Source organism: Colletes latitarsis, chromosome 10 (assembly GCF_051014445.1).
Source record: "Colletes latitarsis isolate SP2378_abdomen chromosome 10, iyColLati1, whole genome shotgun sequence".
Lineage (NCBI taxonomy): Eukaryota > Metazoa > Arthropoda > Insecta > Hymenoptera > Colletidae > Colletes > Colletes latitarsis.
The window spans coordinates 13617729-13642181 of record NC_135143.1 but is presented as its reverse complement, the minus strand read 5'-3'; the positions used below and the strand labels follow the sequence as shown (position 1 = coordinate 13642181).

The following is a 24453-nucleotide window of genomic DNA, read 5'->3' as shown; positions in this document are numbered from 1 at the left end:
CGTTCGCGGGAAGTCTCAGAAACAAAGTGTGATTTTTCTTTTTAGTCAGAGTATACAAATCCTAACCTAATATACAATCTAACTATTTAAGAATTTCCGAATGCACGTGTATATTTTTTAGGAAATACTTACATCAAAAGTATTTAATTTTTTTATAGAGATAGTTTGTAAATCGTAACCTAACAGAGTAAACAAAATGCAGCACGACGATGTGAGTTTTTTGCGAATTATCTGTTATAAATGTTGACATTTATTGTATCCTAAAATTTTTGTAGGTTGTGTGGAGCGTTATCAATAAGTCATTTTGTTCTTTCAAAGTAAAGTGCGTACAGTTTTTTTTACTTAAATATCAGTAATTTTGTTTTATTACGTGCTAATCTTATTTTGTATTTTATTTTTATAGTACCAAGTCACAGAAATTTTGCCGCAACGAATACAATCTTACGGGTTTATGCAGTAGAGCATCTTGTCCTCTTGCAAACAGTCAGTATGCCACTGTTAGAGAAGAAAATGGTATTATTTACCTCTACATGAGAACAGCAGAAAGGTAATAAAATTAATAGTAAGGTATGTTTTTTAACACATTGACTGATCTACATATGGGTTGGGACAGTTCAAACTGACAAGTCCATTAAATATGGAGTAAATATCATGGGTACCAGTAATCTGAGGAATTTTGTAAGATATTTACTGCTATGAAAATCTTATTATTTCTCTGAGTTTTGAGTTTTATTCACAATTTCAGTTATATGTAATAAATGTGTTAACATTAAATTGATCACCAATTACAAATAAATTTATCACTATCAAACATATATTGGTAATTTTCTGCAGAGTGCATTTTCCAAAAAATGCATGGGAGAAAGTGAAGCTTTCTAGAAATTTTGAGAAGGCAATAGCTCAAATCAATGAAAATTTATTATATTGGCCAGGTTTTGTAAAAGCAAAATGTAAACAGAGATTTGTAAAAATTACACAGTATCTTATACGTATGAGAAAATTAAGGCTAAGGAGGCAGAAACAAATTGTACCAATCCAAAGAAAGATTGAAAGAAGAGAAAGACGTAGGGAAGAAAAGGCTCTTATTGCTGCTAGATTAGAAACAGCAATAGAAAAGCAACTTGTGGAACGATTGAAGCAAGGCATGGTATGTATTTTTAGTATTGTAATCATATTCATGTCTATAGAATATTTGTTATTTTTTTTAGTACAATAATATATACAATTTCCCACAAAAAGTGTTTGATAAAGCTGTGGAAGCTGTTGAAGTTGATGGTGAACATGAAAAAGAAAGTGAAGAAGAATATGAAAAAGAGACAGAAATTGAGAAAGAAGTGGAAATGGAACTAGAAGCAGATGAAAGAGAAATAGAAAGAGAAAGAAATGAACCACATTATGTGGAAGCAGAGACTGATGAAGAAGATGAAAATGACGATTTTGACATTGAAGAACTATTAGTGGTAATTTATTTATCATTAAGCGTAAATGACTATTATTTTTACTTATGCGAAAACAAATATTTGTAATAAATTACGCGTTACAAATTCCCATCAACTAATATGTCTGTCTATGTTAATAGGATGAAGATAGTGACTCGGGACAAAAAGAAGAAGTTGAATTGTCAGACGATTTCGAATCTGAAACAAGTGATATTGAGGTAATGAAATAAAAATTTATAGCTTTTCGTTTAAAAAATGATTTCTTGTAAAATTATCTATTCTTGTAGGATATGGTACCCTCTACCAGCAAAAAAGCAAAACGACCGAAAGTAAGTAAAAAGGGCAAAATGCAAAAGAAAGCCCGTCCGAAAGTGGAAATTGAGTACGAAGTCGAAGAAGAGTCGCGTCAAAGAATACAGGCATAATAAATATTTAATTAGGACAATTATAATTATATCTTTAATAAAGTTGAATCTTATTTTATGACTTAAAACGTACTGTCTTGAGTTGTGCTCAGTCCGATCCGAGACTCGGGTATCCGTCCACCTTTAGTAATAGAGTATCACACCGATTCGAATCCGAGAAAAATACTCGGCCCGAGTTTGAAATAGCTACACCCCTAACTATAATATGTTTGAATAATTTAAACTGATCTTTTTCTTAATTAGCCATTTAATGTTCATTAAATATTTTAAGTTAATGGTTAACATGATATTTACATAATAATTCATATTTATGAAGTTTCACTTTATTTAGGTTAAAATTAAACACATCATGCACTTCGAAATGCCCAATTTAATTGATCGATGAACAATCGATATGTACAGTCGATTTCAATATTAGCCATGCTGAACGAGGTGCAGTAAAACCGCGAGAGTCTGATTTTGCATTTGATAGAAAGAGTACGCAGTATTTATGAGTCTCTGTCCGTTCAGTGTAAAATCGGACTCTTGCAGCTTTACTGCCTCTTGCTCAACATGGCTTGTATTCGAGTCGGCTGTGTTGCTAGGTTTCCGATTGGTAAAATGACACTGAAGCCTCAACATTACGTCAATTAGGAATCATCAATGTCATTTTACTAATCAGAAAAATGAATACCTTGCGACAAATTCAATACCTATGTGTGTACATTCATATTTATTTAAGCGGTTAATAAGAGAATTTAAAATTCGCGCCAGGTCAAAGAGCTTGGGAATTGTACGTAAAAATCGTAGATGGCATCTCTTAGAACAAAATTTGTGTGGAGTAGCAGACGACGTGTTTGTACACAAGAAATAAGGTAAATTCTCTCAATTTTCCTTATGAAGATCATAAATGAACATGAATGAATTATTTATCGTCGAAGCTATAACAATTGTAATAAATTGTAATTAATTCGAAATTGTAACATTCCTCAAACACTCCATCATAAATATAACATTACTAGCTATTTAATCGGACATTGTGTATCCTGTTTATCTTCCATGTACTGACTTGTGTGTAAACTTATCTTTTTGAACGAAAAACTGTGATGCTCGAATAAGATCCACTTTACTCCTGAAATAAATTAACAATTGCTTTGTTAAATATCATATCCGATGTATGGATATCCAGGTACCTATTATGATTTAAATGAAATGATTCCTTGTAGAAGTAAAACGAGAAAAGAAAATAGAAAATGTCAACTTGCGCCTTGTCAAAGAGTTTAACAAAGGTTTTCTGTTGAATTGTTTATCGCACAAAAGAAATTCAATTACTTTACATCTGTTGTACCGCGTACAAAAGTATGAGTTTCATAATAAGATATCTGCAGCCAAATGTCACGAACTTTGCGTTACCCATGACAGTACCTTTTGTTTGCTATAAATAGAAAAAGTAGGTTATCTCTAAAATCAATTCCGAAAATAGGGCAATTAACCGAATATGTTCGTTATTTTAAATAAGCAATTTTGAGGCAAGGGCCTTACATACTACAGTTTCTGATATTTTTTGTTAAGTTTTTCTTTTTAACATGTTGAATTTACTCAGTACAGTACGTTTATTTTAACTTTATTCTAAAATATGATATAAATACATGTAAATTTCATTGTGATGAAACTAATTGCATTACATAATACATTAGGAATGAAATACAGCTTTATTATAGAACAGTAACTTTAGTTATCAATATAATGATAGCATGTATAATATTTAGTGCGTCTCTTTTTTAATGTTTCTTGATAGCATGTTATTTGTATTACCATGTTATTAATATATAATTAATTTTTTATTACAGGTACATTATGAAATTTAAGGAAGTTATTAAAATCTTCAATTAGTACTAAAATAAGGCATGATTATGATTTTAACATAGCCTTATTTAATATTGTTCCGTGCTATCTTATTTTGTGCATAAATGCCAAAATACTAGATAATATCACTATGGAGTTAAATAATGTCGGAAGCAACAAAAGCTCAATATATATGGCAATATCATTTAAAAAATTATGTTTGGCAACAGTGTCCTTACCTCTTGTTACTCTTTTAGTCTGTTTCATTACAGCATATATCTTCCAACAAGATGACATTCATGAAACACATTGTAGGGTATGAATACATATATATTTGATATCATAAATTCTTGTAAATAGTAGAATTATGTTAACTTTACTAAAAATGAATGTTTTTAATCTAGGTTTACAATGTACTTCCATCAATCTCAGCCATTACTGGCATATCTCCTCAAAGATATTTGTGGCGTATATGTATAGCATTACATATTGGTCCTCGTCTAATTATAGCCAATGTTTATCGTTCATATTATCATAATATACTGAAAGCAGTTGAGGACGTACCTTTGAGAATTATGGGATGTAGACTTTTAAATTTATGTTATTGGTTGAATATCGCAGAAGTAGCAGCCTTATGTGGCGTTACATATATCTCCAACAGGGAAAATTATTGTAAGTAACATTATGAAAGAAAGAACAGTTTACTACTTAATATAGGATGAAACAATAGATACTTATTTATTATGGGCAGTACTGATAAGTGATGCTATATAATTAAATGTACATATTAATTATAGTATAACTGATTAATATTGTATTAGTTAACAAATTCACATACTTCCTAATGTATATACATACTAAAATTAATGATTAGCAAAATAATTGTCAATATCTATTATACAGGGTGTTCGGCCACTTCTGGGAAAAATTTTAATGAAGTCTTCGTTAAAAAGTTATTAACAATTAAATTCAAAAATATCAAATCGTTCTGGAAAAATTATTTTCGGTTACAGGGGTCAGTTACAATCATTTTTGGTGAATAGACATACCCCCAAAATCTTGCGCATTTTCAAGAAAAAAATTCAGTACGGGCGGAACTTTAAACGTTAATAACTTTTTAACGAAGCCTTCATCAACAAATTGGTATTCTTGATTTTCATCTTATTTTGGCCTCTAAAATCCCCCATTAAAATTTTTCCCAAGTGTGGCCGAACAACCTGTATATTTACTACTAACAAATAATTTATTAATAAATCCATTTCTTTTTTTTTTTAGCGGTGCATGAAAAAATTTTCATTGCCTTCATGATTAGCTCTCTTACATATATGCTAACAGCAGTAAGACTTGGTCGCCTTGTGACGCCAAATGCACAAAGTCTTCAATACAAACAGGCACTTTTTGTAACAAGTCTTATTAGTACTATTGGACTTATAATTTTCTTCCTAAAACACAGATTACTGTGCCACGATCTAGGTAAGGAAACAATTATATTTGTAATTTGAATTTAATGAAAATATGCACTAATACATTACATGAAATCGCAAGAAGTAAATATACATGTTGTTCCTGAAATAAGTGGTCAAACTTTAACAGTTATAAATACTTTTTCTTGCTTACAACAGATTGTAAAAACATTTTATAAAAAAAATAATAAAAATGATTTTCTTTTGTATAAATGCATATTTCGCATTAACATTTCATAGATGCTTGGAGACATTGAAGTATTTACTTTTAATAGATAGAAAATGATAACGATAGTTATAACTTGGAAAAACATTTCGAGAACCATTTTATGACACAGAATATAATAGAATATGTTCCTAAAGTTTAACCACATATTTAAAAAATACCCTATCCATAAAATACATATTAGAAGAATCATTTCTAAAACTCATTTACTTTCGTTTAAATATGTATGAGATATTAAACAAGTAACAGTCATCAGTAAATAGCACACTTGAATTTAGATTAGATTTATAATTAACCCTCCGGCGGTCGTGCTTTTTATCGTAAAACAAGCACCATTTTTCGTACTCCTTATACGCGGCGTTGATATTATGAAATTTTAACTTTTGGGGCAAATAGATAGAATAAACTTCAAATGAGGAATAGGAAAAGGTCCGAAGTCGATCCGATTACGGGGAAAAACGTTTTTGGCGAAAAACTAAGTCGCGAAACTAAGTCGTGTACTCGGCGCACGGGCGCACCCGCCGGAGGGTTAATGTGGCTAAATATAAAACTTAATGCAATGTTTTTTCTAACAGCATTTAGTTGGTTTTCCTTATGCGAGTATGTGATTGCCTCTGCAAACATGGGTTTTCATGTTACTGTAGTTCTAGACTTTCCCAAAGAGCATCTGGTTGTTGGGAATGGTATATCTGCCTTAAAGGTGGAATAACTCGTCGTATTTTATATTCATTATTATCTTATTATTGTAATCAAAGTGCCTACTGCCACTGTCTGGAAGTGCTATTGCCAAAAAATAAAACGAAATTATATATTATATAAAGCTGAGTATCCGCTGGCATATACTGGAGAGCATTTTTTTACTAAACGTGTCTGTACTAAACGAAGCTAAGAGGGTTTATAAATAGTTGTTACCATACATTTTATGAATTCCGTGATTTTGGCGATACTTTTAATATCATAACGTAATATGAAACGTGAAATGTAACATTCGCGACTTTTGAAACGATCAAAAGGTAAAACTGCAACCATTATATTTGAATATCGTTTTTATCGAGAAAGAAAAAGAGAGCGAGAAATATCACACAACTAATTCATGATGTGATGTCAGTGCTAGTAAGTGATTATAAACTCCCAAAAGTTTCGTTGTACGTTTGGTAATTTATATTTTATTTCATAAAATTTAGTTTATCGTAAACAATTCTTGAAATTTTAATGCGCATGCGAAAATGCTTAAAAGAGTATTTGTTACAATATATTTACCGCATTAGTAAATATTAATATTTGGGTAATATTTGTATGCACGTAATATTTATTGTATATAAGTGTTTTCGCTGAAATATTTAAGTGTTCGTAAGAATTCAAAAATACGTCGTACATACTGAGTGGATACACAGTTCAATACACAACATTTCTCGAATTAATTTACATGTTTAATTCAACACAGTAATACTAGTTTGAACCAATGCTTTATGTTAGGTTACACATACTTACAATAGGTTTTATCTTAATTTCTTGCATTTAATTGAAAGTATATGTAAATATCTTCCAATTATTTATAATATACGTATAAAGGCACAATTGAAAGGAAAAAATAACAAATCTAGCGCTTCCAAAGTATGGCACTGGTATCTTCCCAGGCAATGAAATCTTTAATGGCCTTTTAGGTAGTGGTAAACTCGTAATGGTACTAGACAACTATGTATCCTACATACAAACAATATTAAATATTATAAAGTCCAAACTAATGGGATTTCATATTTAGTTTGTATGTATAGCTTATTTTAAAGAGTAAGAAAGAATAATAGCGTGAAAGAAGAATTGCTATATGAGCTGTCTTATTGACAATTTTAAACCTGCTTATTTAGAGGATTTTTGCAAAGTGAGAATTCTAGTCGATAATTAATTCTAGTCGTCATGTTTTTGATCTGTATTAAATCATTATTACGTTGTCACGTCATGAAGTTTGATGCATTGTTAGCATGTAGGATGCATTTACGTTAACGTGATTTTCGTCTTTAATGAGGGTGCGTTCATAAAGTAAGTGTACGCAATTTTAATTTAAGGTACAATAGAATTATTGTACGCCATTGTACAGCTGTATATCATCAATATATTTTATTGTGCATAAATATACATGGGTTGTACATTATGTAAAATATAATACAACCAAAACGGAACAGGTTATTTGATGATATTTATGTAAAATTGTTCATTGCATTATTATGTTATGAATGTAAGCATTAATATTTTTGCTTATGGTTAGCATGCAGACTTTAAGTAAAACATGATAATTAATAAATAATTGGCATATAAATAATTAGGATTTTAATAGAGGATGACATATAAACAGAAAGTAAAATCAATAATTATCTTATATAATGTATTTCTGACCAAAGCTTGAATAACGTTCAAAATTATGGAACAAATTTATGAAATTAATTTGAATAACTGTTTGTACCAAATTTTATAACCGAGAACCATATTGTCCCTTTTAATACCTTTACAAGGTATTCACAGTAACATTTTACAGAGAACATTAAATGAAACAATATTTGTGATAAAACACATTGCTGTAGGTTTCGAAATCTGTTTTATACATTCGTATGAATATGTGTCATACTTAACGAGATTAAGCAAATACATCGCTTATTGCTATAAATGCTATATTACAGAGTCATGCTCCTTACATATTTTATTTCGAATGCAAATAGTAAAAGATAGATTTCATGTAACATTTACTTAAGGGTGTCCTTATTGCACTTTCTCACATACAAATATTTATTATGCAGTATTTTGATGTCTGAGCCAATATTTATAAGTTTATGGTAAATTATTGGTAAACAATCTTTCTTTTTTAAATATATAACGTTATTTTTTAATTATGAACAACTCACTTTAATAAATAAAACTTACTTACCAAAGTGAGTATATGAAATTAAATCACTTAAATTAGATATCATAACGCGATTGTTTGTATTTGTTTTTAATCATAATAGAGAAACAATTGTAGATCGTCACAGCTAGTTTCACGATAAAATTACCAGATAAAATCTGTGCCAAGTGATGTATTAAAGATACTATGCATGTATTTATTGTACTGGCATCGAATCCGCGATGTTATGTACATTAAAATTGATATAAAATATATCTTTAATAAATCATTTATAATGTAATCATTTCAATCGCTTATACATATGTAATCAATTTATCATACTTTCTCTTTAATTATCCAATAAAAATCATATAAATTCGTATAATTGCAATCTGTTTATCGATAGATATAGGTGATACATAATATCGATTGTGAAGGCACTATAAAAGTGAAACGATCGTAAACTTTTTTTCTTTTTAAACAATTTATGAAAATGATTTATTGTACAGTTATATTTTACAATTCGCGAATAACTACAAGTTAGTTGCAGATTTAGAGAGTATCGTTACTCGCGATGGTTCATTTCGATATCTAATTTTATAGTGGGCTCGTACTTACCTCGTAACATTATTAACTCGATATTTCGACGAGGCTACAATCGACTCGAGAGACAAAGAAATCTGATACGGTTTATGTAAAATGTCACATCGGTGCCAGAATATAATGTGTTGATGAAGTGCAAGTTAGGGCAACCTTGACATGTGTCAGAATCTTTATTTAATTGATGTCAGCCACTTGGCACGATGACTCTGTCATGAATTAGGCTGAACGTCTCCTGTGGCTTAAACAGAGGTTCATTATATAAAGTAGTTCAAAGTGGGTTCTGGAGCAGAGTGATACTTCACTATAGTTACAACAATTATCTATTAAATGTATCGAGCAAAAAATATCAATAACCACTTTATTCCACATTGCTCCTATTTGCAATTGTATATATAGAGGGTGCACATATAGTTAAAAAACGTAGGCGAAGAACTTTATATCGTAAATAATACCGAGTCATTCGAAATTAAGGAAGATTTAAATAGGTAGCGAATGATAACGGACTCGATAATAAGTTTTGCAATTACAATTAAACGTCAATTTTTCTCGTTGCATGCATGCACACACACGTTAGCATTTTTTAGGAGAGCTTTTCGTACTAGCGTATTTACGATTACCCCCTTTTAAAGATCAAATTTCAAAATTATACCACACGGACGTTCTAACACACTGTAAAAATTCGTTCACACCCTCAGAGTGATTGAAGGCAAATTATTAACATTGAGAAAAATCGTTAAACTAAAAAAAAAGAAAAGAAATATACCGATAGAAATATTTGCTAGATCTTTATTCCCAATTATATTATTGCTACTATTTTTCTAGAATAGTAATATTTGGTTGTGAGCTAATATTTTACGTAATGTTATTATCTACGTATATAAAGTAGATTTTCTCTTATTTTGTAAACGGTACAGAAATTTTGCGTGCCAGATTGAGCTTCGTAGAGTCGGTATTAAGCGTTTATACTAGGGAGCTGGAGATTGCCTCTGAATGGATATTAGAATTTAAAAAAAAAATATTATTTCCTTATCGGTTAAAATTTCGTATAATATAAATCAATGATCGACAGCGTCAGTATAATGAAAATGCATTTTATGGACGAATAAAAAAAAAATAAAGAAATGAATTTTTCTTTCGTCGTAAACGTCATTCAGGAGCAATCTTTATAGCACTGTACAGTATTTTCTGTATAGTTCGAACCTGAATTCTTCAGCAATAATGACGACGGTAATGAGAAACATATCGACTCGATAGGTACTTTGAAATTTTAGTTTCTACAGAGAATCTTGTCAACGACATAACGCGTTGACGCTTGAATAAAGCGCGCTGTGTGTATTATGGCGAAGAATTAGAAAAATGCTTCGGTTCGCTCTTCGCCGCGACAAAGAATTCGAAAAGAAATTTTTACACGGATATTCTTGCTACCGGCTGGCGGACATTATTCCGCGGCGCATATTTTCCAACATAATTTTGCTACCGAAACACTTTTTCTAATTTACAATACGTCTTGAACGGACGAACGAACCGTCGTGCCCCCGTAAACGGAACAACAATTTTAACAATTCTGTGATAATCAGCACAAATAGCTGTTTTACTTTATTATCTTTACGTTTGTACAGTAGCTTAAAAAACTATACTCATCGTCTTTATAGCCTATCTAATTAAGAAATAGCGCTAGTTTGTTTATTTTTTAAGTTATTTAATTGTCGAGATCAATAATTTTAGACGATGTTTTCGTTTATTTGGAGATCCGTAACAAGTATTATCACAGAATTCGTTTCTGTCTGGACACTTCCTGTCGATGAACGGTCGACGTTTGAACAGTTTTGTGTCTCGCTACGATTACGCCAAAATTATAACGCGAGGATAGAAAATAATTTATAAGGTCTAATCGAATAAATATCGCGGTAATTCCCGGTTTCAAGTGATATTCCTTACATCGTTTCGAGTAATAAAATCGTTCTCATCGCATTTTATGTTTACGCTGGATTATATTTTATTCATATACGACTATTAACATTTTTATGATGTTATAAAACATTTCTAAATTTCGCAAATACTTTCGTAAAGATATAATTAAAAATATAGAAATTTTAGTTTTATGCGAATGACGATTCAGATTTTGTCACTTGAAGATAGGAACTACTGTATTTCGTCCCGATTTGTAACTCAACATTGTAAATTATTTTACATAGAGTGTTTCAAAATACGTATTACAATTGAAACACAGACGATTTCTGTGTGCAGGAATAAATCGAAAATGTAAAATAACATTTATCGTAAAAGCTTTCGTTTTAAGGAGATTGATGTTTAGACTATATAAAATACGCACACAAAGCAAAACATTCTTCGATTTGTCAATATTTGAATGGCTTGTCAATTAACGAAATAAAAAACAAAAGCTTTGTATATTTAGTTACGTTTTCTCGTACAACAGCTTATTTTGTCACAAAGTCGATGCCAAAAAGTTTCTCCAGTCTATTCTCCAAATCGATTGTCCCGAAAACGAAGACTCGTAGGGGAAAATTTGACTTCGTCCATAGAAACAAAACAAGTAGTGGCTTTGTAAATGGTGATGCATTTCTACGTACAACTGTGTCCATTGCGTTTCGACTATCGTGATTCTCATATATTCTAATACGATATAAATAAATAAATAAATTTTGTTTTATTTATATGGACGTCTTCAAACACGGTGATTAAAAAGTCAACAGGAACGGAGAAAAGATTGATTTCATATTCTCGATTTATTGTTTTCGATGGAAATCACCACCTATTGTGTTGTACCATGTATTTTGTAACACCCTGTACAGCGTCGAAGGTAAAGCATAAATAAATTAATAATGGGGCATAGATAAATTGCGTCTGATGTCTTCGTTATAACTTATTTAAAAATGTAAAAAATTTTAGAATTAATTGCACGGAGTCTACATTTACACGTTACGTAATTATGATTAACTTGAAGAAAGAGTCACGGTGTGTGTACATCGTACACTGAATTACAGGCGATCTGTAATTTTCTAGCGCTTCACGTGCATGTTTGATCTTCTCTTCTTGTACGCACGATCAATTAGAGCGAAAGTGATCGAGCATCAAGCCTGATTAAAACTTCGGCATGGTTGCCGAAGGTAATTGAACTCCGTTGACCTTAATACAGAGAAGGAATGAGCAAACGGATCGAGAACGTGCGACAATGATAGAGAAACATCTGAGTATGTAAATGACCAAAATAGAAGGTTGATCGAATCTCGATGACACGTTACCGTTTCTTTTTCTTCTCTGTTATTCGTAATGTTTCGTTGCTGCGTGGAACAAGTTGCTGGCAACATAATGTACGTTATCTGTAATCGGCTTAAGCAACGTGTCCTGCACTGTAATCGGAATGTTCTTTAGCGGGAGTGAAGTGTGAAATTGCGTTGATCTGTTAAAAGGCGAAAAACGTTTGATGATGGGTTTTGCCTTGTACATGTAAAGAATGATTAATAAATAAAGCGTAATGTGCATGAACATTCATCGTCAAAACACTTCATTCATACCGTTATAGAGTTATTTTTTATAATCCACTACCAGATTTAAGTTTCAGTTCTCGTCAAATTATAGTTTGAGACACTGTTAATACTACTATCTTTGAGGCAATAGACAACATTTACGATATACTTGTTCACCCGATACACCCGCCTTTAGCAATTTCGGATATTTTCATTCGTCGATCTTGTAAAACAATATTGTGCGCATTATTCACGATTTCTACCGTTGTTTGCAGTTTTTTGTCGACCATTATACGTGTCGAATTACAAACTGCTACGATCACTTAAATTCTGCTGTCAATTTTTGTACTGCAGTATGTGATGGTGTATTATCAATTAATATATTATTCGCTACATTTTATCTTGGCATGATGATCAATGTTATTTATTTGAAGGTAGGAAGTGAGATAGATTTTTGAAAATTAATTTTATTGTGTCAAGATACGTAAACAAAACTTAAACAGTATCATCGTCAGTGTATAATGTCAAGAGGTGGAATTCTTGCATCTACAAAATGTCGAACTTTTTTTCCGATTTTTTTTAGTTCTCTTCCACCCTTTTGAGTTCTCTTGCCTCCACTATTGTCAGGTAAATATTTCGAATCGTTTAGAACCCATTTAAGCATCTACCTGCTCTCGAGAAAGGGCCAAGAATCTCAGATTCGTGGACAGACCTTTGAAACGGAAAGTTAATCGTAACAGTACTCGTACTATAGCATTTTGTAACACTACGCGTGTACAAAAATAAACTATCTTTATTATACAGACCAAAATAGCATTAAAACAGCTCAGGAACGGTTTTGCTCTTAACTGCAACAGAAGTGATTTATTTCTTTAATAATTATAAAAGCAGAATATTTAATAGCGATTTATTAACCAAAATTAACCTTATTTCGACGAAATATTAACGTAATAATAAATATTTTTAGCGAGTGATTCGTCGGAGAAAGAAATTTCAATGCTGGAGCGTGAAAGCAGCACAAAATCAATACCTCATCGCGTAACAATATAATATGAGCGTTTGAGAGCATCGTGAAATATTAAAATATTAATTTTCGGCATAAAACAAATATTTTAATAAAAATCATCAAAAATTTTTTTCCAAAACTTTGAGCGATCGAATCATTTTTTCTAAACACTATTTTCGATGTTTCTCTATTTGACAAACGAACGAAAATAAATATTACTTACTGCGTTAATATCTTGATCAAGTAACGTTAAATTTCTCAATTTGGTCTTTCTTTCCCTAACATGTACGAAGGACAACATATATTATTGTAGAAAGCAATTTTTTTTAATAATAGTTTTTTTAATCGTCGAATCCATTTTTAGCTTCTTTAGAGATATTCTATATCCATATATCCATCCATTATTTTCTAAATACATTAGGATTATTAGATTTAATGTAAAACGTAATTTTGAATACATTTAATTAGGATTATTTTTATTACTTAGTAACAGGGCGAGTCACTGAAAGTTTTGATCCGATTCGTTTCTTTAACTGATTCGAGCATACACTTCTCATTATCTTCTGAGTTAACTGCAAAGAATCTTTCGCAAATATCGTACCTTCGTCGATACAACCAATCTTTTGATAAGTATCTAAAAATATAGTAATTTCGTGTCACGTTTAATGGAAACAATAATAATGTAAACACTGAATGTAATTTTTGTTTACCAGGTAACACTTGATCGACGATACTAGTTTCGTTTTCCAAAAGATGCGTATCCGTTTTTTCCAATTTTTCGGTGTTCATAGAAGCTTCTTCTTTCGCGTCGTCCGTATCGTTGTGCCAACAAAATCTTTTCGGTTTCGTTTCGTCGAAATCGAGATCGGTGTTTACGGAAGCGGTGTCCGTGCATTTACTACAGCGCCAGACGATTCTAGGATCGTAGACGTCGATGTCAACGACTGGAGGCTGGTGACACAGAGGGTGGTAGACTTCTTGACAGTCTTGACACTCCAATAGAATCAGTGGTCCCAATTTTGCTCCGTTACAGATCTTCCATTCAACGAAGTAAAATTAGAATCGTACACTGAAATCGTATTCACTGATTTCACGCTTAGAAAGGTCGAACGAAAATTAACGTTTTCATTATTTTGTTGTAATTAATTAGTCACAGAAAAACCTTGCACAGAAGCAGATCTATCGATCCCTCGTCCGGTATAGATATCCTCGGAATGTCTCCTTTCTCACTATAATCCTCAACGTCTGCCTCGAATATTTTTATTGGATTGCATGTATTGTCTTTTGCATTATCCAAGAATATCAGATTCATGGATTTCTGAGAGGTATTTCCGGGCCTGCGCGAGACGACGTCGAGCTTCTCTAATCCGTTGTTCGAGACTGTTTTCCCATGAATTTTGGTATTTTGTAGAAATTTCTTCGGTATGTTTGCCATTAAAATTTTGTCAAAACCGTACTTCCTCTCGATGAGCGCGTCTAACATTTTACGAAGTTTCTCCGTGCTATCCTCGTCCGTCGAACGTAACAGCGCTAGTGCGTTATAGAAATCTTCCTCGACGTCAGATATATCTTCCGTATCCTCGAACATCTTGCAGAAATTTCAAGCAACTTTTACCCATGAATTTCTTTCAAATTTTTTTTTTGAAACGATCGCTTATCGCAGTTATTGACAGGCACTTTCTGAAATAGAGTTTTGTAATCTTGATGCAACGTAAATTTTGTAGAAATAATTGGCAATAATTCTGCAGAAAGATTTACGAAATAATGGAACACGTAGGAACACCCATTAAGAAAAAACATAATTTTTGTGCTGAATACTGAAATTTCTTATTGCATTTCGATAGATCGTATCTTATAAAACTCACTTCGCAGGGTGTAAATCCAATACATTTTTTTAACGTTTGTTTTTTTATCATCTATTGCTCGATAATTAAAACCTTTTCTGCAAATTCTGCGCGAACGAAACTTCGATGCTCGGGAACAACGTTACAGTTTATAAAAATATCAAACGCCCGACGAGTTCAATTACTCGAACGATAATGTCGATAATAGAAACTCTGAATGAACGTTCGTTGTGAAATGTGTCGAAGAAAACTAGTCGTTATTTATTAACTCGAGCATCGACTCGCTCAGGCGATTGTATATCGATAGATTTGCATCGATGCACTATTGTTCTTCGGTCTGGTAATAAAACTACCGACCGTTTTACGATTGATTAGTTACGAACGTTCGTCAAAAATAATCGAGAAAAGATGTTTTATAAGAGTAAACGAATAAAAATTTAAACCTGTCAACACCGTCGTTACTCGCTTGTCGTATTGAAAATTAATTTTAAAGCTCGAACGCGCCTCATAAACAAATATGTGTTTGTACTCGTTATATGCAACTATCAAAACAAGCAGATATGTTTATAAAAAATTGAAAATGTCGTTAAAGTTATACAATCAACGTCTCTGTAAGAACATAACGTTATAAACGTTAAAAATATTCTTGCAACAACCTTGTCGGTTCCGTAGGTATTTATTTCTAATAGATCACGTGACTCGTTCTGCGTAGGATGGGGTGCAATTCATGGTATAATCGAAAAGGAAATGATTTCTCGCGAGGAAATACGTTTGAATCGCGAAATGAAGTTTCTCGTAAGGGACATCATTTTAAGAAGATCGTAACGTTCATAAGTTTCGTAGTTTCGATGCGTATTTTTAGAATTATTTTCCAGCAGTATTTTTATTTGTAAATAGTCAATGATGGAATTTTTATACTTTCTATCGAGTTATTATCAATGTACAGTACAGTCGAATATTAAGTAGATTCTGTATGCTTGTCTTTTATATACTTGATGGTAATGTTCGTTAAATTTTTATAATTGCTTCTTTTAATGGCAACATTCTTCAGTTTCACATCATTTATTGACTAAATATTTTCATTAGAATTAAATATCTTGCCTTCTATTCTTCTGTTTAATCGATTGAAATAGTCGAACTTATTTAACGATGAACATTTTTCGAAATATCAGCCAGCCTTCACAACTTAGAATAACTACTCAATAATGATTATTAAAAACATGAACAGTGAGTGAGTAATTTTGCTATATTGTAAATCTACATATTAAACTTTTTTTTAATAAAAGTTTACGATAGAAAGTACAACCATTTCAATCATTGATTACCAGACAGTGTTTCATCCATCATTTTAACCAGTTACGTTTTTCGTGCTCTTAACGTTCGCGCAAAATGAAGATTAATGTGGAAAGAGGAAGAGTAATCAATACATATGGAACACGAACAAAATAGTCTACGAAATTATAATAGTTTGATTAACCCTTAAGCGGATTATTGGGGCCGCTGCGACCCCCTGCAAGTTTAAAATAATAATTGTTTAATACATATCCTAAGTAATCCTCCATTAGTTTATTGTTCTTTAAATGCTTTGAAGAAAAATTATTCAGTTGAGATTGAGAGTCCACTTAAGGGTTAAACTCCTGTCAGGGTACAAATTTTTCAGATTTGCAACCTACAACTCACATAATAAACATTCGTCAACGTTATAAAATGTACACTAAAATAATTAAACGCGAGAAAGCAAGATGATAAATTCTCCTCTGAAAATTGTACTTTGATTCGCATTTTTCAAGACGAGCAAAACGTCCTGGTACTCGTAAACAGTAGCGTACACAACGAAACCAAGAAATCGGTGCGAAGTAGACGCAAGAGCGAACGAAGAAACGGAGAACGCCGAACAGTACGAGTGTGGCGTGCAACGAGTGTCTCGTGGATTGGAAAAGAAGGCGTTCAATTATCGTGGACAGTGGTGGATTCTCACCCTGCAAGCACAGTACCAGAATCGAGTGGAATCCAGCTGAGAAGCCGGGCCCGGTAGACGTCGAACGAGTAGGATTATTCGCTGGTGGATCGGGGCTGGAGCAGGGACCGGGTCGGGGTCGGGGCCGGGGAACAATGTCGGAAACGACGAGGACGGTATGCCGAGATATGCAGGATATCGCGCAGAACTGCGATCCTTCGAGGTCGGAGCAGAGAGGAACGGGTATAGAACGGTGCGCGCGAGTAAAGCTGGATACATATCCTCGTGCACCACCACCACCAGCAGCCCCGACAGCAACGCGCAGGGAGAGAATACGTCTAAGTGTATTACCCCCGAGAGCGTACCGTTCCGCCTAAATATGTAATAATATCTACCGGGGATACCGGCATTCCTCGACCTCGAGAAGAATTCGATCAAAATGTGTCGCGATACTCCTCTGGTATGCCAGGTGAGGTACAAGTCACTCTACGGTTACCCTTTCTGCACCACCTTTCCCGTTTACGCTTCTACGTCTTCTTCCTGGTTCGCTCAGAACCGAGCGTTTCTTCGAACAGGATCTAATGCGATATCGGTATTCGCAGTTTCGCGACCCAACGCCTTTCGATCGGACATATTAGTGCACGCACGGTACACGAAACGGGACGATTTTCGAGCTGAAGACGTGGAAATCGTTAGAGGAAACGTAGAGTGTTTTAACTCCTTGACGTACGATTTTGATTCAGTCAGACTCTAGCGTTTGTTCGAACAGGATTGGATGCGATATCGGTATTCGCGGTTTCGTGACGAAACGGGACGATTTTCGAGCTGGAGTCGTGGAAATCGTATTTGAACTCCTTGACGTACGATTTAATTCCAAATAAGTTTTCGAACGTATACTATTTAATTTTGTTTAAATTTATTCGTACGAGGAACGAAGGAAAAAGAATAGATTTGTTTTAGGAATACCTCAATAATAATTACGAGAAATTGGATCTCAAAATTCCCGTAATTATCGATGTTGTATACTATCCATCTCTTTTGGACCGATCATTTCGGATAAAAATTATCAGAAATAATCATATAAATTTTAAAATTTAAATTTAATTTCATTCGTCGCAGGTATAATTTTCGCAATCGTAACTTTCAAATTCTTTCAAATTATACAGGATGTTCGGCCACCCCTGGGAAAAATTTTAATGGGAGATTCTAGAGGCCAAAATAAGACGAAAATCAAGAATACCAATTTGTTGATGGTGGCTTCATTAAGAAGTTATTAATGTTTAAAGTTCCGCCAATACTGAATTTTTTTCTCGAAAGTGGGTAAGATTTCGGGAGTATGTCTATTCACTAAAAATGATTATAATTGACCCCCGCAACCGAAAATAATTTTTCCAGAAAGATTTGAAACTTTTCAATTTCGCCGAAAAATTTAGGCACCTACCCCCTGTCGATTTTCCTTAAAAATTCGTTTTTGATTTTTAGTAATTTCGTTTCACGTCCTACAGAAAAGTTGTCTAATACTTTTTTGTAGGTACCTATGGGCTCTACTTCAGAAAAAAGTTTCATTGAAATATATTCACAATTGTAGGAGTTATGGCTGTTTGAAAATTGGACCATTTTTATGGGGTTTTTCTCATTTTGCGGGGTCAAGGACCAACTTTTCGAATATTTTTGCGATTTGTACATATTCTCCATCAAAATACGCGTAGTTTGCTTTTTTAAACATTAAAATCGTCCAATCCATTCAGAAGTTATGACGTTTTAAAGATTCGCATGAAAATTCGGGCAGACATTTCTGGCCAGAAATTATATTTTCAGTAAGGAATTTTTTTCTCGAAAATGGTTAGGATTTCGAGGGTATGTCTATTGACCAAAAATTATTATAATTGGTCCCTGCAATCAAAAATAATTTTTTTAGAACGATTTGAAATTTTTTAATTTTGTTGAAAAATTTCACACCTTCTCGAATTTTTTTCTCCAAACTGGGCAGAATTTCGGAGGTATATCTATTTATTAAAAATGATTATAATCGACCATTGCAATCGGAAATAATTTTTTTAGAACGATTTGAAATTTTTTAATTTAATTGTTAATAACTTTTTAACGAAGCCTCCATCAACAAATTGGTATTCTTGATTTTCGTCTTATTTTGGCCTTTAGAATCCCCCATTAAAATTTTTCCCAGAAGTGGCCGAACACCCTGTATAACATTCGTAGTTTTTAGATATTCCAATTTTTTCTACGAGTACGTAAATCATTTTTTATCACTCCATTTCGACGAAGAAATACGTTTAGGAAGAAAAATACAATATTACGAGCGGTGTTTCTGTTCCGTGGGCATTGCGGGAGTTTTCTGTTTACACCGTTCACGTAATATTTTAATATTTCGTGGCTTGTCGCTCGCGTAAGTAAATCTCCACCGCAATAAGCTCCGTCAGGAATCTCACCCTCGCAGAATATCCGCCGGTTATAAGAAATGTTTTCGAAGTTTATGAGGTGATGCGAAGGTTCGATGGTTCGAACGCTTCTATCTCTTTTTTAAAATAACAATCGATGGGGGAAGATGCTAACGCCGTAAATGTTGCAATAAAACTGCTGGCTGACAAAAATTGTAGAAAAAATACAAAGAAATTACCACCGTAAAAAATTGTAAACTGTCGTTATTCGCGAGATTGCCGTCGCTTTAAACTCGATCGAGTAATCGTCGCGTTTGTATTCTGATGTTAAACGTTAAATGGGAAGGTTCATTCGAGGCGTTAAAGTTGTTAATTGGTTCGATTAAATCATCGAAGATAATTTCAATCGAGTATTTATCTCTAATGAGGCTGATTAGGAATTCCAACACATCGATTGTATATTTTGAAATATTAATTACAGCCAAGCCATTGATATTGGCTTTTAACCTTAAAATGAATTAGCAAGGAAGCGGCTAGGTTGGCGTAGATTTCAGATTACATAAGGAAAGGTTCGGTGGAAAAGGAAATATTTGGTCAGAAGGATCGGTGTGTTCAAGGTCGGCTTATGATAAGTGTGAACGGTGTAACAGCTTTTAGCTTCTTGCTTACAAGTTCGGTTGTTATCCTTACCGATTTTAATGCAATTTGACAACGTAATGGGTCTGTATCTACTAATTTTGAGAAATATATTAGAGAGATTGTTTATATACCTAAAAAGTTTTGTTAAAAAGCAAAACAAAGCTTTGCCAGACAGTTTAATTTTATTCTAATATGACACCTATGCCTGTTAAAATATTTTAATAAACTTGAACAGTTTCATTCGATTCCTGAAATTTCGTAACGAAAATAATAGCGTTATTTAATATGTTTCAAATTTGCGTACTTTAATATTCGAGAACGTAAAATGTTAATAGTATTTTAACAAGATTTCTGTCCGTCGCAGAGAATCGAAAGAGCCCGAAAGGTCATGGTGTTGGTAATAATTTCATGCGTCTGTGAATACGATATTCGAATACAATTTAGCCATTGTTGCGACGTCACAAATTTAAGCGAAAACTCGAATTGGCCGGCTTCCGTGTCCTCCGGTGCAGTTTCAAACAATGCAGGAATAATAGCAGCAACTTCTGCGAAACGATAATTGCAAGTTTGCTCCAATTTGCGTTTAATCAGTTTGTAGTGTAACACGCTATTATAATTAGTTTAAACATTTGAATTTCAGAAAAACTCTCGACGAACAATGCAATCATATTGTATCGAGTTTGTTGCGTATTAAAACATTTTTTATTTATGGTCGAAACAAGTTTCTTTAATGATATTTGAGAAGCGAAATAAAATTACGAAATAGAATTCTACACGGATAAAGGAATAGCTCTATATAAGAATCTTGTTAGTCGTAAACTTTTGTATCATTATTTATGTTAAAAATATATCTATATAAATTATCTATACTATAAATTACCACTATTAGCTAATTGTAAGGAACGTTTTGGTTAAGCAATACTTATCAGTTAGAAAATCATAAATTATGTTGATAAATTCCTCTGTAGAATGCATTTCAATTAATTATAGAAACGCATACAAATTTCTCAGGTGATAAAGTTCGATCTGAGCATAATAATCTTTAACGAGACGATGCAATCACGACCTAACGACACTGTATATTTCTCGCAATGGTTAGAACTGTCGATGAACTTACATCCTGATACCAAGTAAACTTGTTGGATACAAATGAATGCGAGATACATAATTGCGCAACGCAACGCAACGCAGATCGTTCCTCAAATCACGTGCACGACGCTTCATTCGATCCTACAATTATAATGCGTGTACATTTTCATAGAACTCTTATCTCTCATTCAATAATGGAATCTGAATACTACATTTTTCTTTATAGCCAGTGAAAGATAAAAAACCTACCCTATCTTGAATTTTTGTGATCGAAGCAAAGAATTTTTGCTCTATAAAAATTGTAATTAAAACAAGCAGCGGTTTTAGGTAATTTAAATACCGTTCTCGCGTACAGAAATTCTATTTTTTTTGTTCCATTTAAACGAAAGCATCGAGAAACGAATCTCTGTACGCGTATCGCGGAATCATATTTTGATCGAAAAAGAAGAGTGCGCGCAGAATTGCCGTGAAACTAACGGAATCGTTTAGCCTCCGCGGTTCGTCGACACGTCATGAAAATCGAACGTTCATGTAATTAAGTAATTAAACCTCGCGGGTGAAATCGGACCGTGCCTTTCCCATTCAATGTGTCGCGCGCACTGAAAACCAGCACGAAAACTGTACGTTTCAGCCCCGCGGCGAATCTGCCATCGTGCACGCTCCGCTACTCTGTGATCGTTCGTAAACATTTGCGGAGCATAATGTGTCCAACTGACAAAAGGAGCTTGCACTACAGCCCTCGTATAAAAGCATTAATTACGGCCGCTTTTGTCTACGTGCAAAAGACACGCTTTGAGTGTCATTTTGATACGTGACATTCGATTTCATGAACGTTAAACGTTTTGTCATATTTAAAGCGTATTTCTGGACATTCGTTGTGCGCAGAGAACAAACCAAACTCAATCGTGAGTTTTATTTTGCAGAGTATTTTTCAATGGTAATCGTTTAAATTACGTACATCGCGCGCACAGAATAGAATGAACACTGAACTAGTGAACTTGTACTAACTATTCGAGAAACATTTTACGTTTTCTTTTTGTGCACAAGGTGTTTCCAAGAATATCTCCGTTTCTTTTTAAAATATAAAAAAAGTCCAAAGGATCGTGCGTCTCGCGGAGGAAAAAACTTTTCTTGTACGTTGTACATTATGAGATTTAAAAATAGATATTTGATTCAGTGAATCAGCGCTTATAGGTATATTGGTATTGAAATAACATTAAACAACCAAAATTGCATTTATATGGGAGGAAAGGAACTGTTTATAATTTATGTGTTTCGATGCATGTTTTTTTTTTCAGAAAGTATTCAAAATGATCTCCGTCAACTTTCAACTAACTTTCACCTGTAATGGCACTTAAAAGCTAAGTTTGTCATGAAACCCTCATTACGCCAGAAACATGAAAGAAAAGGTTCATCGTGCACGTACCACCACTACCTCGAAACTCATCGAAAGGTAAAACAGTTATTTATTTATCGTATTAGCTGTAATCACTCTTTTCTATATAATTGCGATTTTTGTTATCAAAATCATTTTAAGGTCAACATATTTATGTAAATAAGTTTGTCTTTTTTAAATCATCCTATTAAAAGATATGCTGATAACTTTAAAGTAAAACCTTGAAAAAAGTTTGTGCGCATCCAAACATTTTCCCTTTTAATAAATTTACATTTACTAACCGTTTCAAGAACATTTTACGATTTATTTTTATTATGCAGTTATATATAATGATTTGTTCAGTTAAGTTACTAATTATTTGCGGTACACATTGGACACGGTGCATAAATAAATTTGTACCTAAAATAGATTCAGATAACATTTTATTGATTTTTTTTTATTTGTATTATTGGTAAAAAATAATCTTCTGTAGATAAAGTAGAAAGCCAATTATGTACTCGGATAAGTGAAGGGCGACTCGGATAAATCGGTAACTGCATATCTGATGAATGATTCGAACGAAACCCTGTGCGTATCTTCAGCACAAAAAGTGTTAATTATATTCGTATAATCAATATCCGGATATTAATATACTGTATAAACGAGTGTTTTCAAATATCGATTTCTTCAAAATCAATCATTCCCTATAATTAATTTGTATTTATATGAAAACGTCGTTGATAATGAAAGTATGTCAAGTATTCATTACAAAGAAAACTAATTAATTATATAATCCGTTTCCTAAAATGCTAAGATTTGGATTTTAGTAGTTGCAATATGCAAATTGCCCATCAGTAACAGAACACCTAATTATTCTAATTGTCGTGTCATTAGGAGTAGTAGACTCTTAACAATCTATACTTTCCTTTGGCTATTCTTTTTTCTTTGAGTAACACATTGTGAGATATTTGTCGATAAATTACCTTAGTAATTGGATGTCAAGCAAATCGTGTATGTATCTGTAACATATGTACGTGATTATGTACGTTTACAAATTAGCTTCTGGCATTATTGAAATCAAGAGGTACGTAAAAAACAAGTTTGATGCTTGATTTTAAATGTCGAAATTTAATTAAATAATTAATTATACTGTTTACAAGATCTAAGAGAAAAATATTCACAACTTTCAAAACTACGAAAATATTACATCAAAAAAAGTTTTTGCTGCATCCTATATGCTCTATGAAATCACACACGATTTAAAGTGTTATGTTAATCCTAGTATTGCAACTTTTCTATTCAAAATTGTATACGCGATCTGAATACTTCGAGAAGGCCTTGAAATCAGAGGCGTCGAAGAAGCTGTAACTCCTTGAGTAAATTTTAAAGGAAATGACCGTAAAGATATGAAAGAAAAGTGCCTTGAAGGGTGGTGAGGACGGAAGGTCGTTTTCCAGACAACGTAGCATGAATGTCACTTGGCAATCTTAAGCCAATGCACTTGTACTGGGTCAGTTGTCTCGCACACAGTTACCGTCGGCTAATCCCTCGAATCCGTTAAGTACACAAATGGTTCCAGTCGGTCTGCTACCGAAAAAGTGCACACAGACTATTTTATGACCGGAAATGTCGAGATTATAACGATACCGACAATATCGTTAACTCAGATTGTTAGTGCATCACAAAAGAAAAGAAATTTGATTTACAACTACTATAAACAGACTAACAGATAGATTACTTTTATTCGTTTCAATGAAATAACTTTTTTATAATAAATTATCTTTCTATACCGAAGTATAATTATGTT

The 24453-nt window shown here is 32.9% G+C and overlaps 3 protein-coding genes across 7 annotated transcripts; 2 read left to right on the top strand and 1 right to left on the bottom strand.

Annotated features, from left to right (window-relative positions):
* The first annotated feature begins 43 nt into the window (after nt 1-43).
* Nucleotides 44-1938, top strand: Rbm13 (RNA-binding motif protein 13). The gene is made up of 7 exons (XM_076774158.1): nt 44-211; nt 276-322; nt 404-547; nt 835-1147; nt 1209-1460; nt 1580-1657; nt 1727-1938. The coding sequence occupies exons 1-7, from the start codon at nt 197-199 to the stop codon at nt 1862-1864; spliced, it is 987 nt and encodes a 328-aa protein (XP_076630273.1). The 5' UTR covers nt 44-196; the 3' UTR covers nt 1865-1938.
* Nucleotides 1939-2672: 734 nt separating this feature from the next.
* Nucleotides 2673-22665, top strand: LOC143346237 (post-GPI attachment to proteins factor 2-like). Of its 5 annotated transcripts, XR_013080385.1 has the most exons (6): nt 2673-2718; nt 3694-4004; nt 4093-4360; nt 4964-5161; nt 5953-10916; nt 10950-12359. XR_013080385.1 is itself a non-coding variant. In XM_076774162.1 (5 exons), the coding sequence occupies exons 2-5, from the start codon at nt 3840-3842 to the stop codon at nt 22617-22619; spliced, it is 681 nt and encodes a 226-aa protein (XP_076630277.1). In that variant the 5' UTR covers nt 2673-2718; nt 3694-3839; the 3' UTR covers nt 22620-22665. The 5 variants fall into 5 exon arrangements, 4 of the variants coding, with proteins under 4 accessions (XP_076630277.1, XP_076630274.1, XP_076630275.1 ...); XM_076774162.1 differs by lacking the exons at nt 5953-10916; nt 10950-12359 and adding an exon at nt 22570-22665; XM_076774159.1 differs by having other exon boundaries at nt 5953-12359.
* LOC143347137 (integrator complex subunit 12) lies at nt 13826-14934 on the bottom strand. The gene is made up of 3 exons (XM_076776063.1): nt 14509-14934; nt 14057-14381; nt 13826-13980 (listed from the first exon to the last, which is right to left on the bottom strand). The coding sequence occupies exons 1-3, from the start codon at nt 14932-14934 to the stop codon at nt 13826-13828; spliced, it is 906 nt and encodes a 301-aa protein (XP_076632178.1).
* Nucleotides 22666-24453: the final 1788 nt, after the last annotated feature.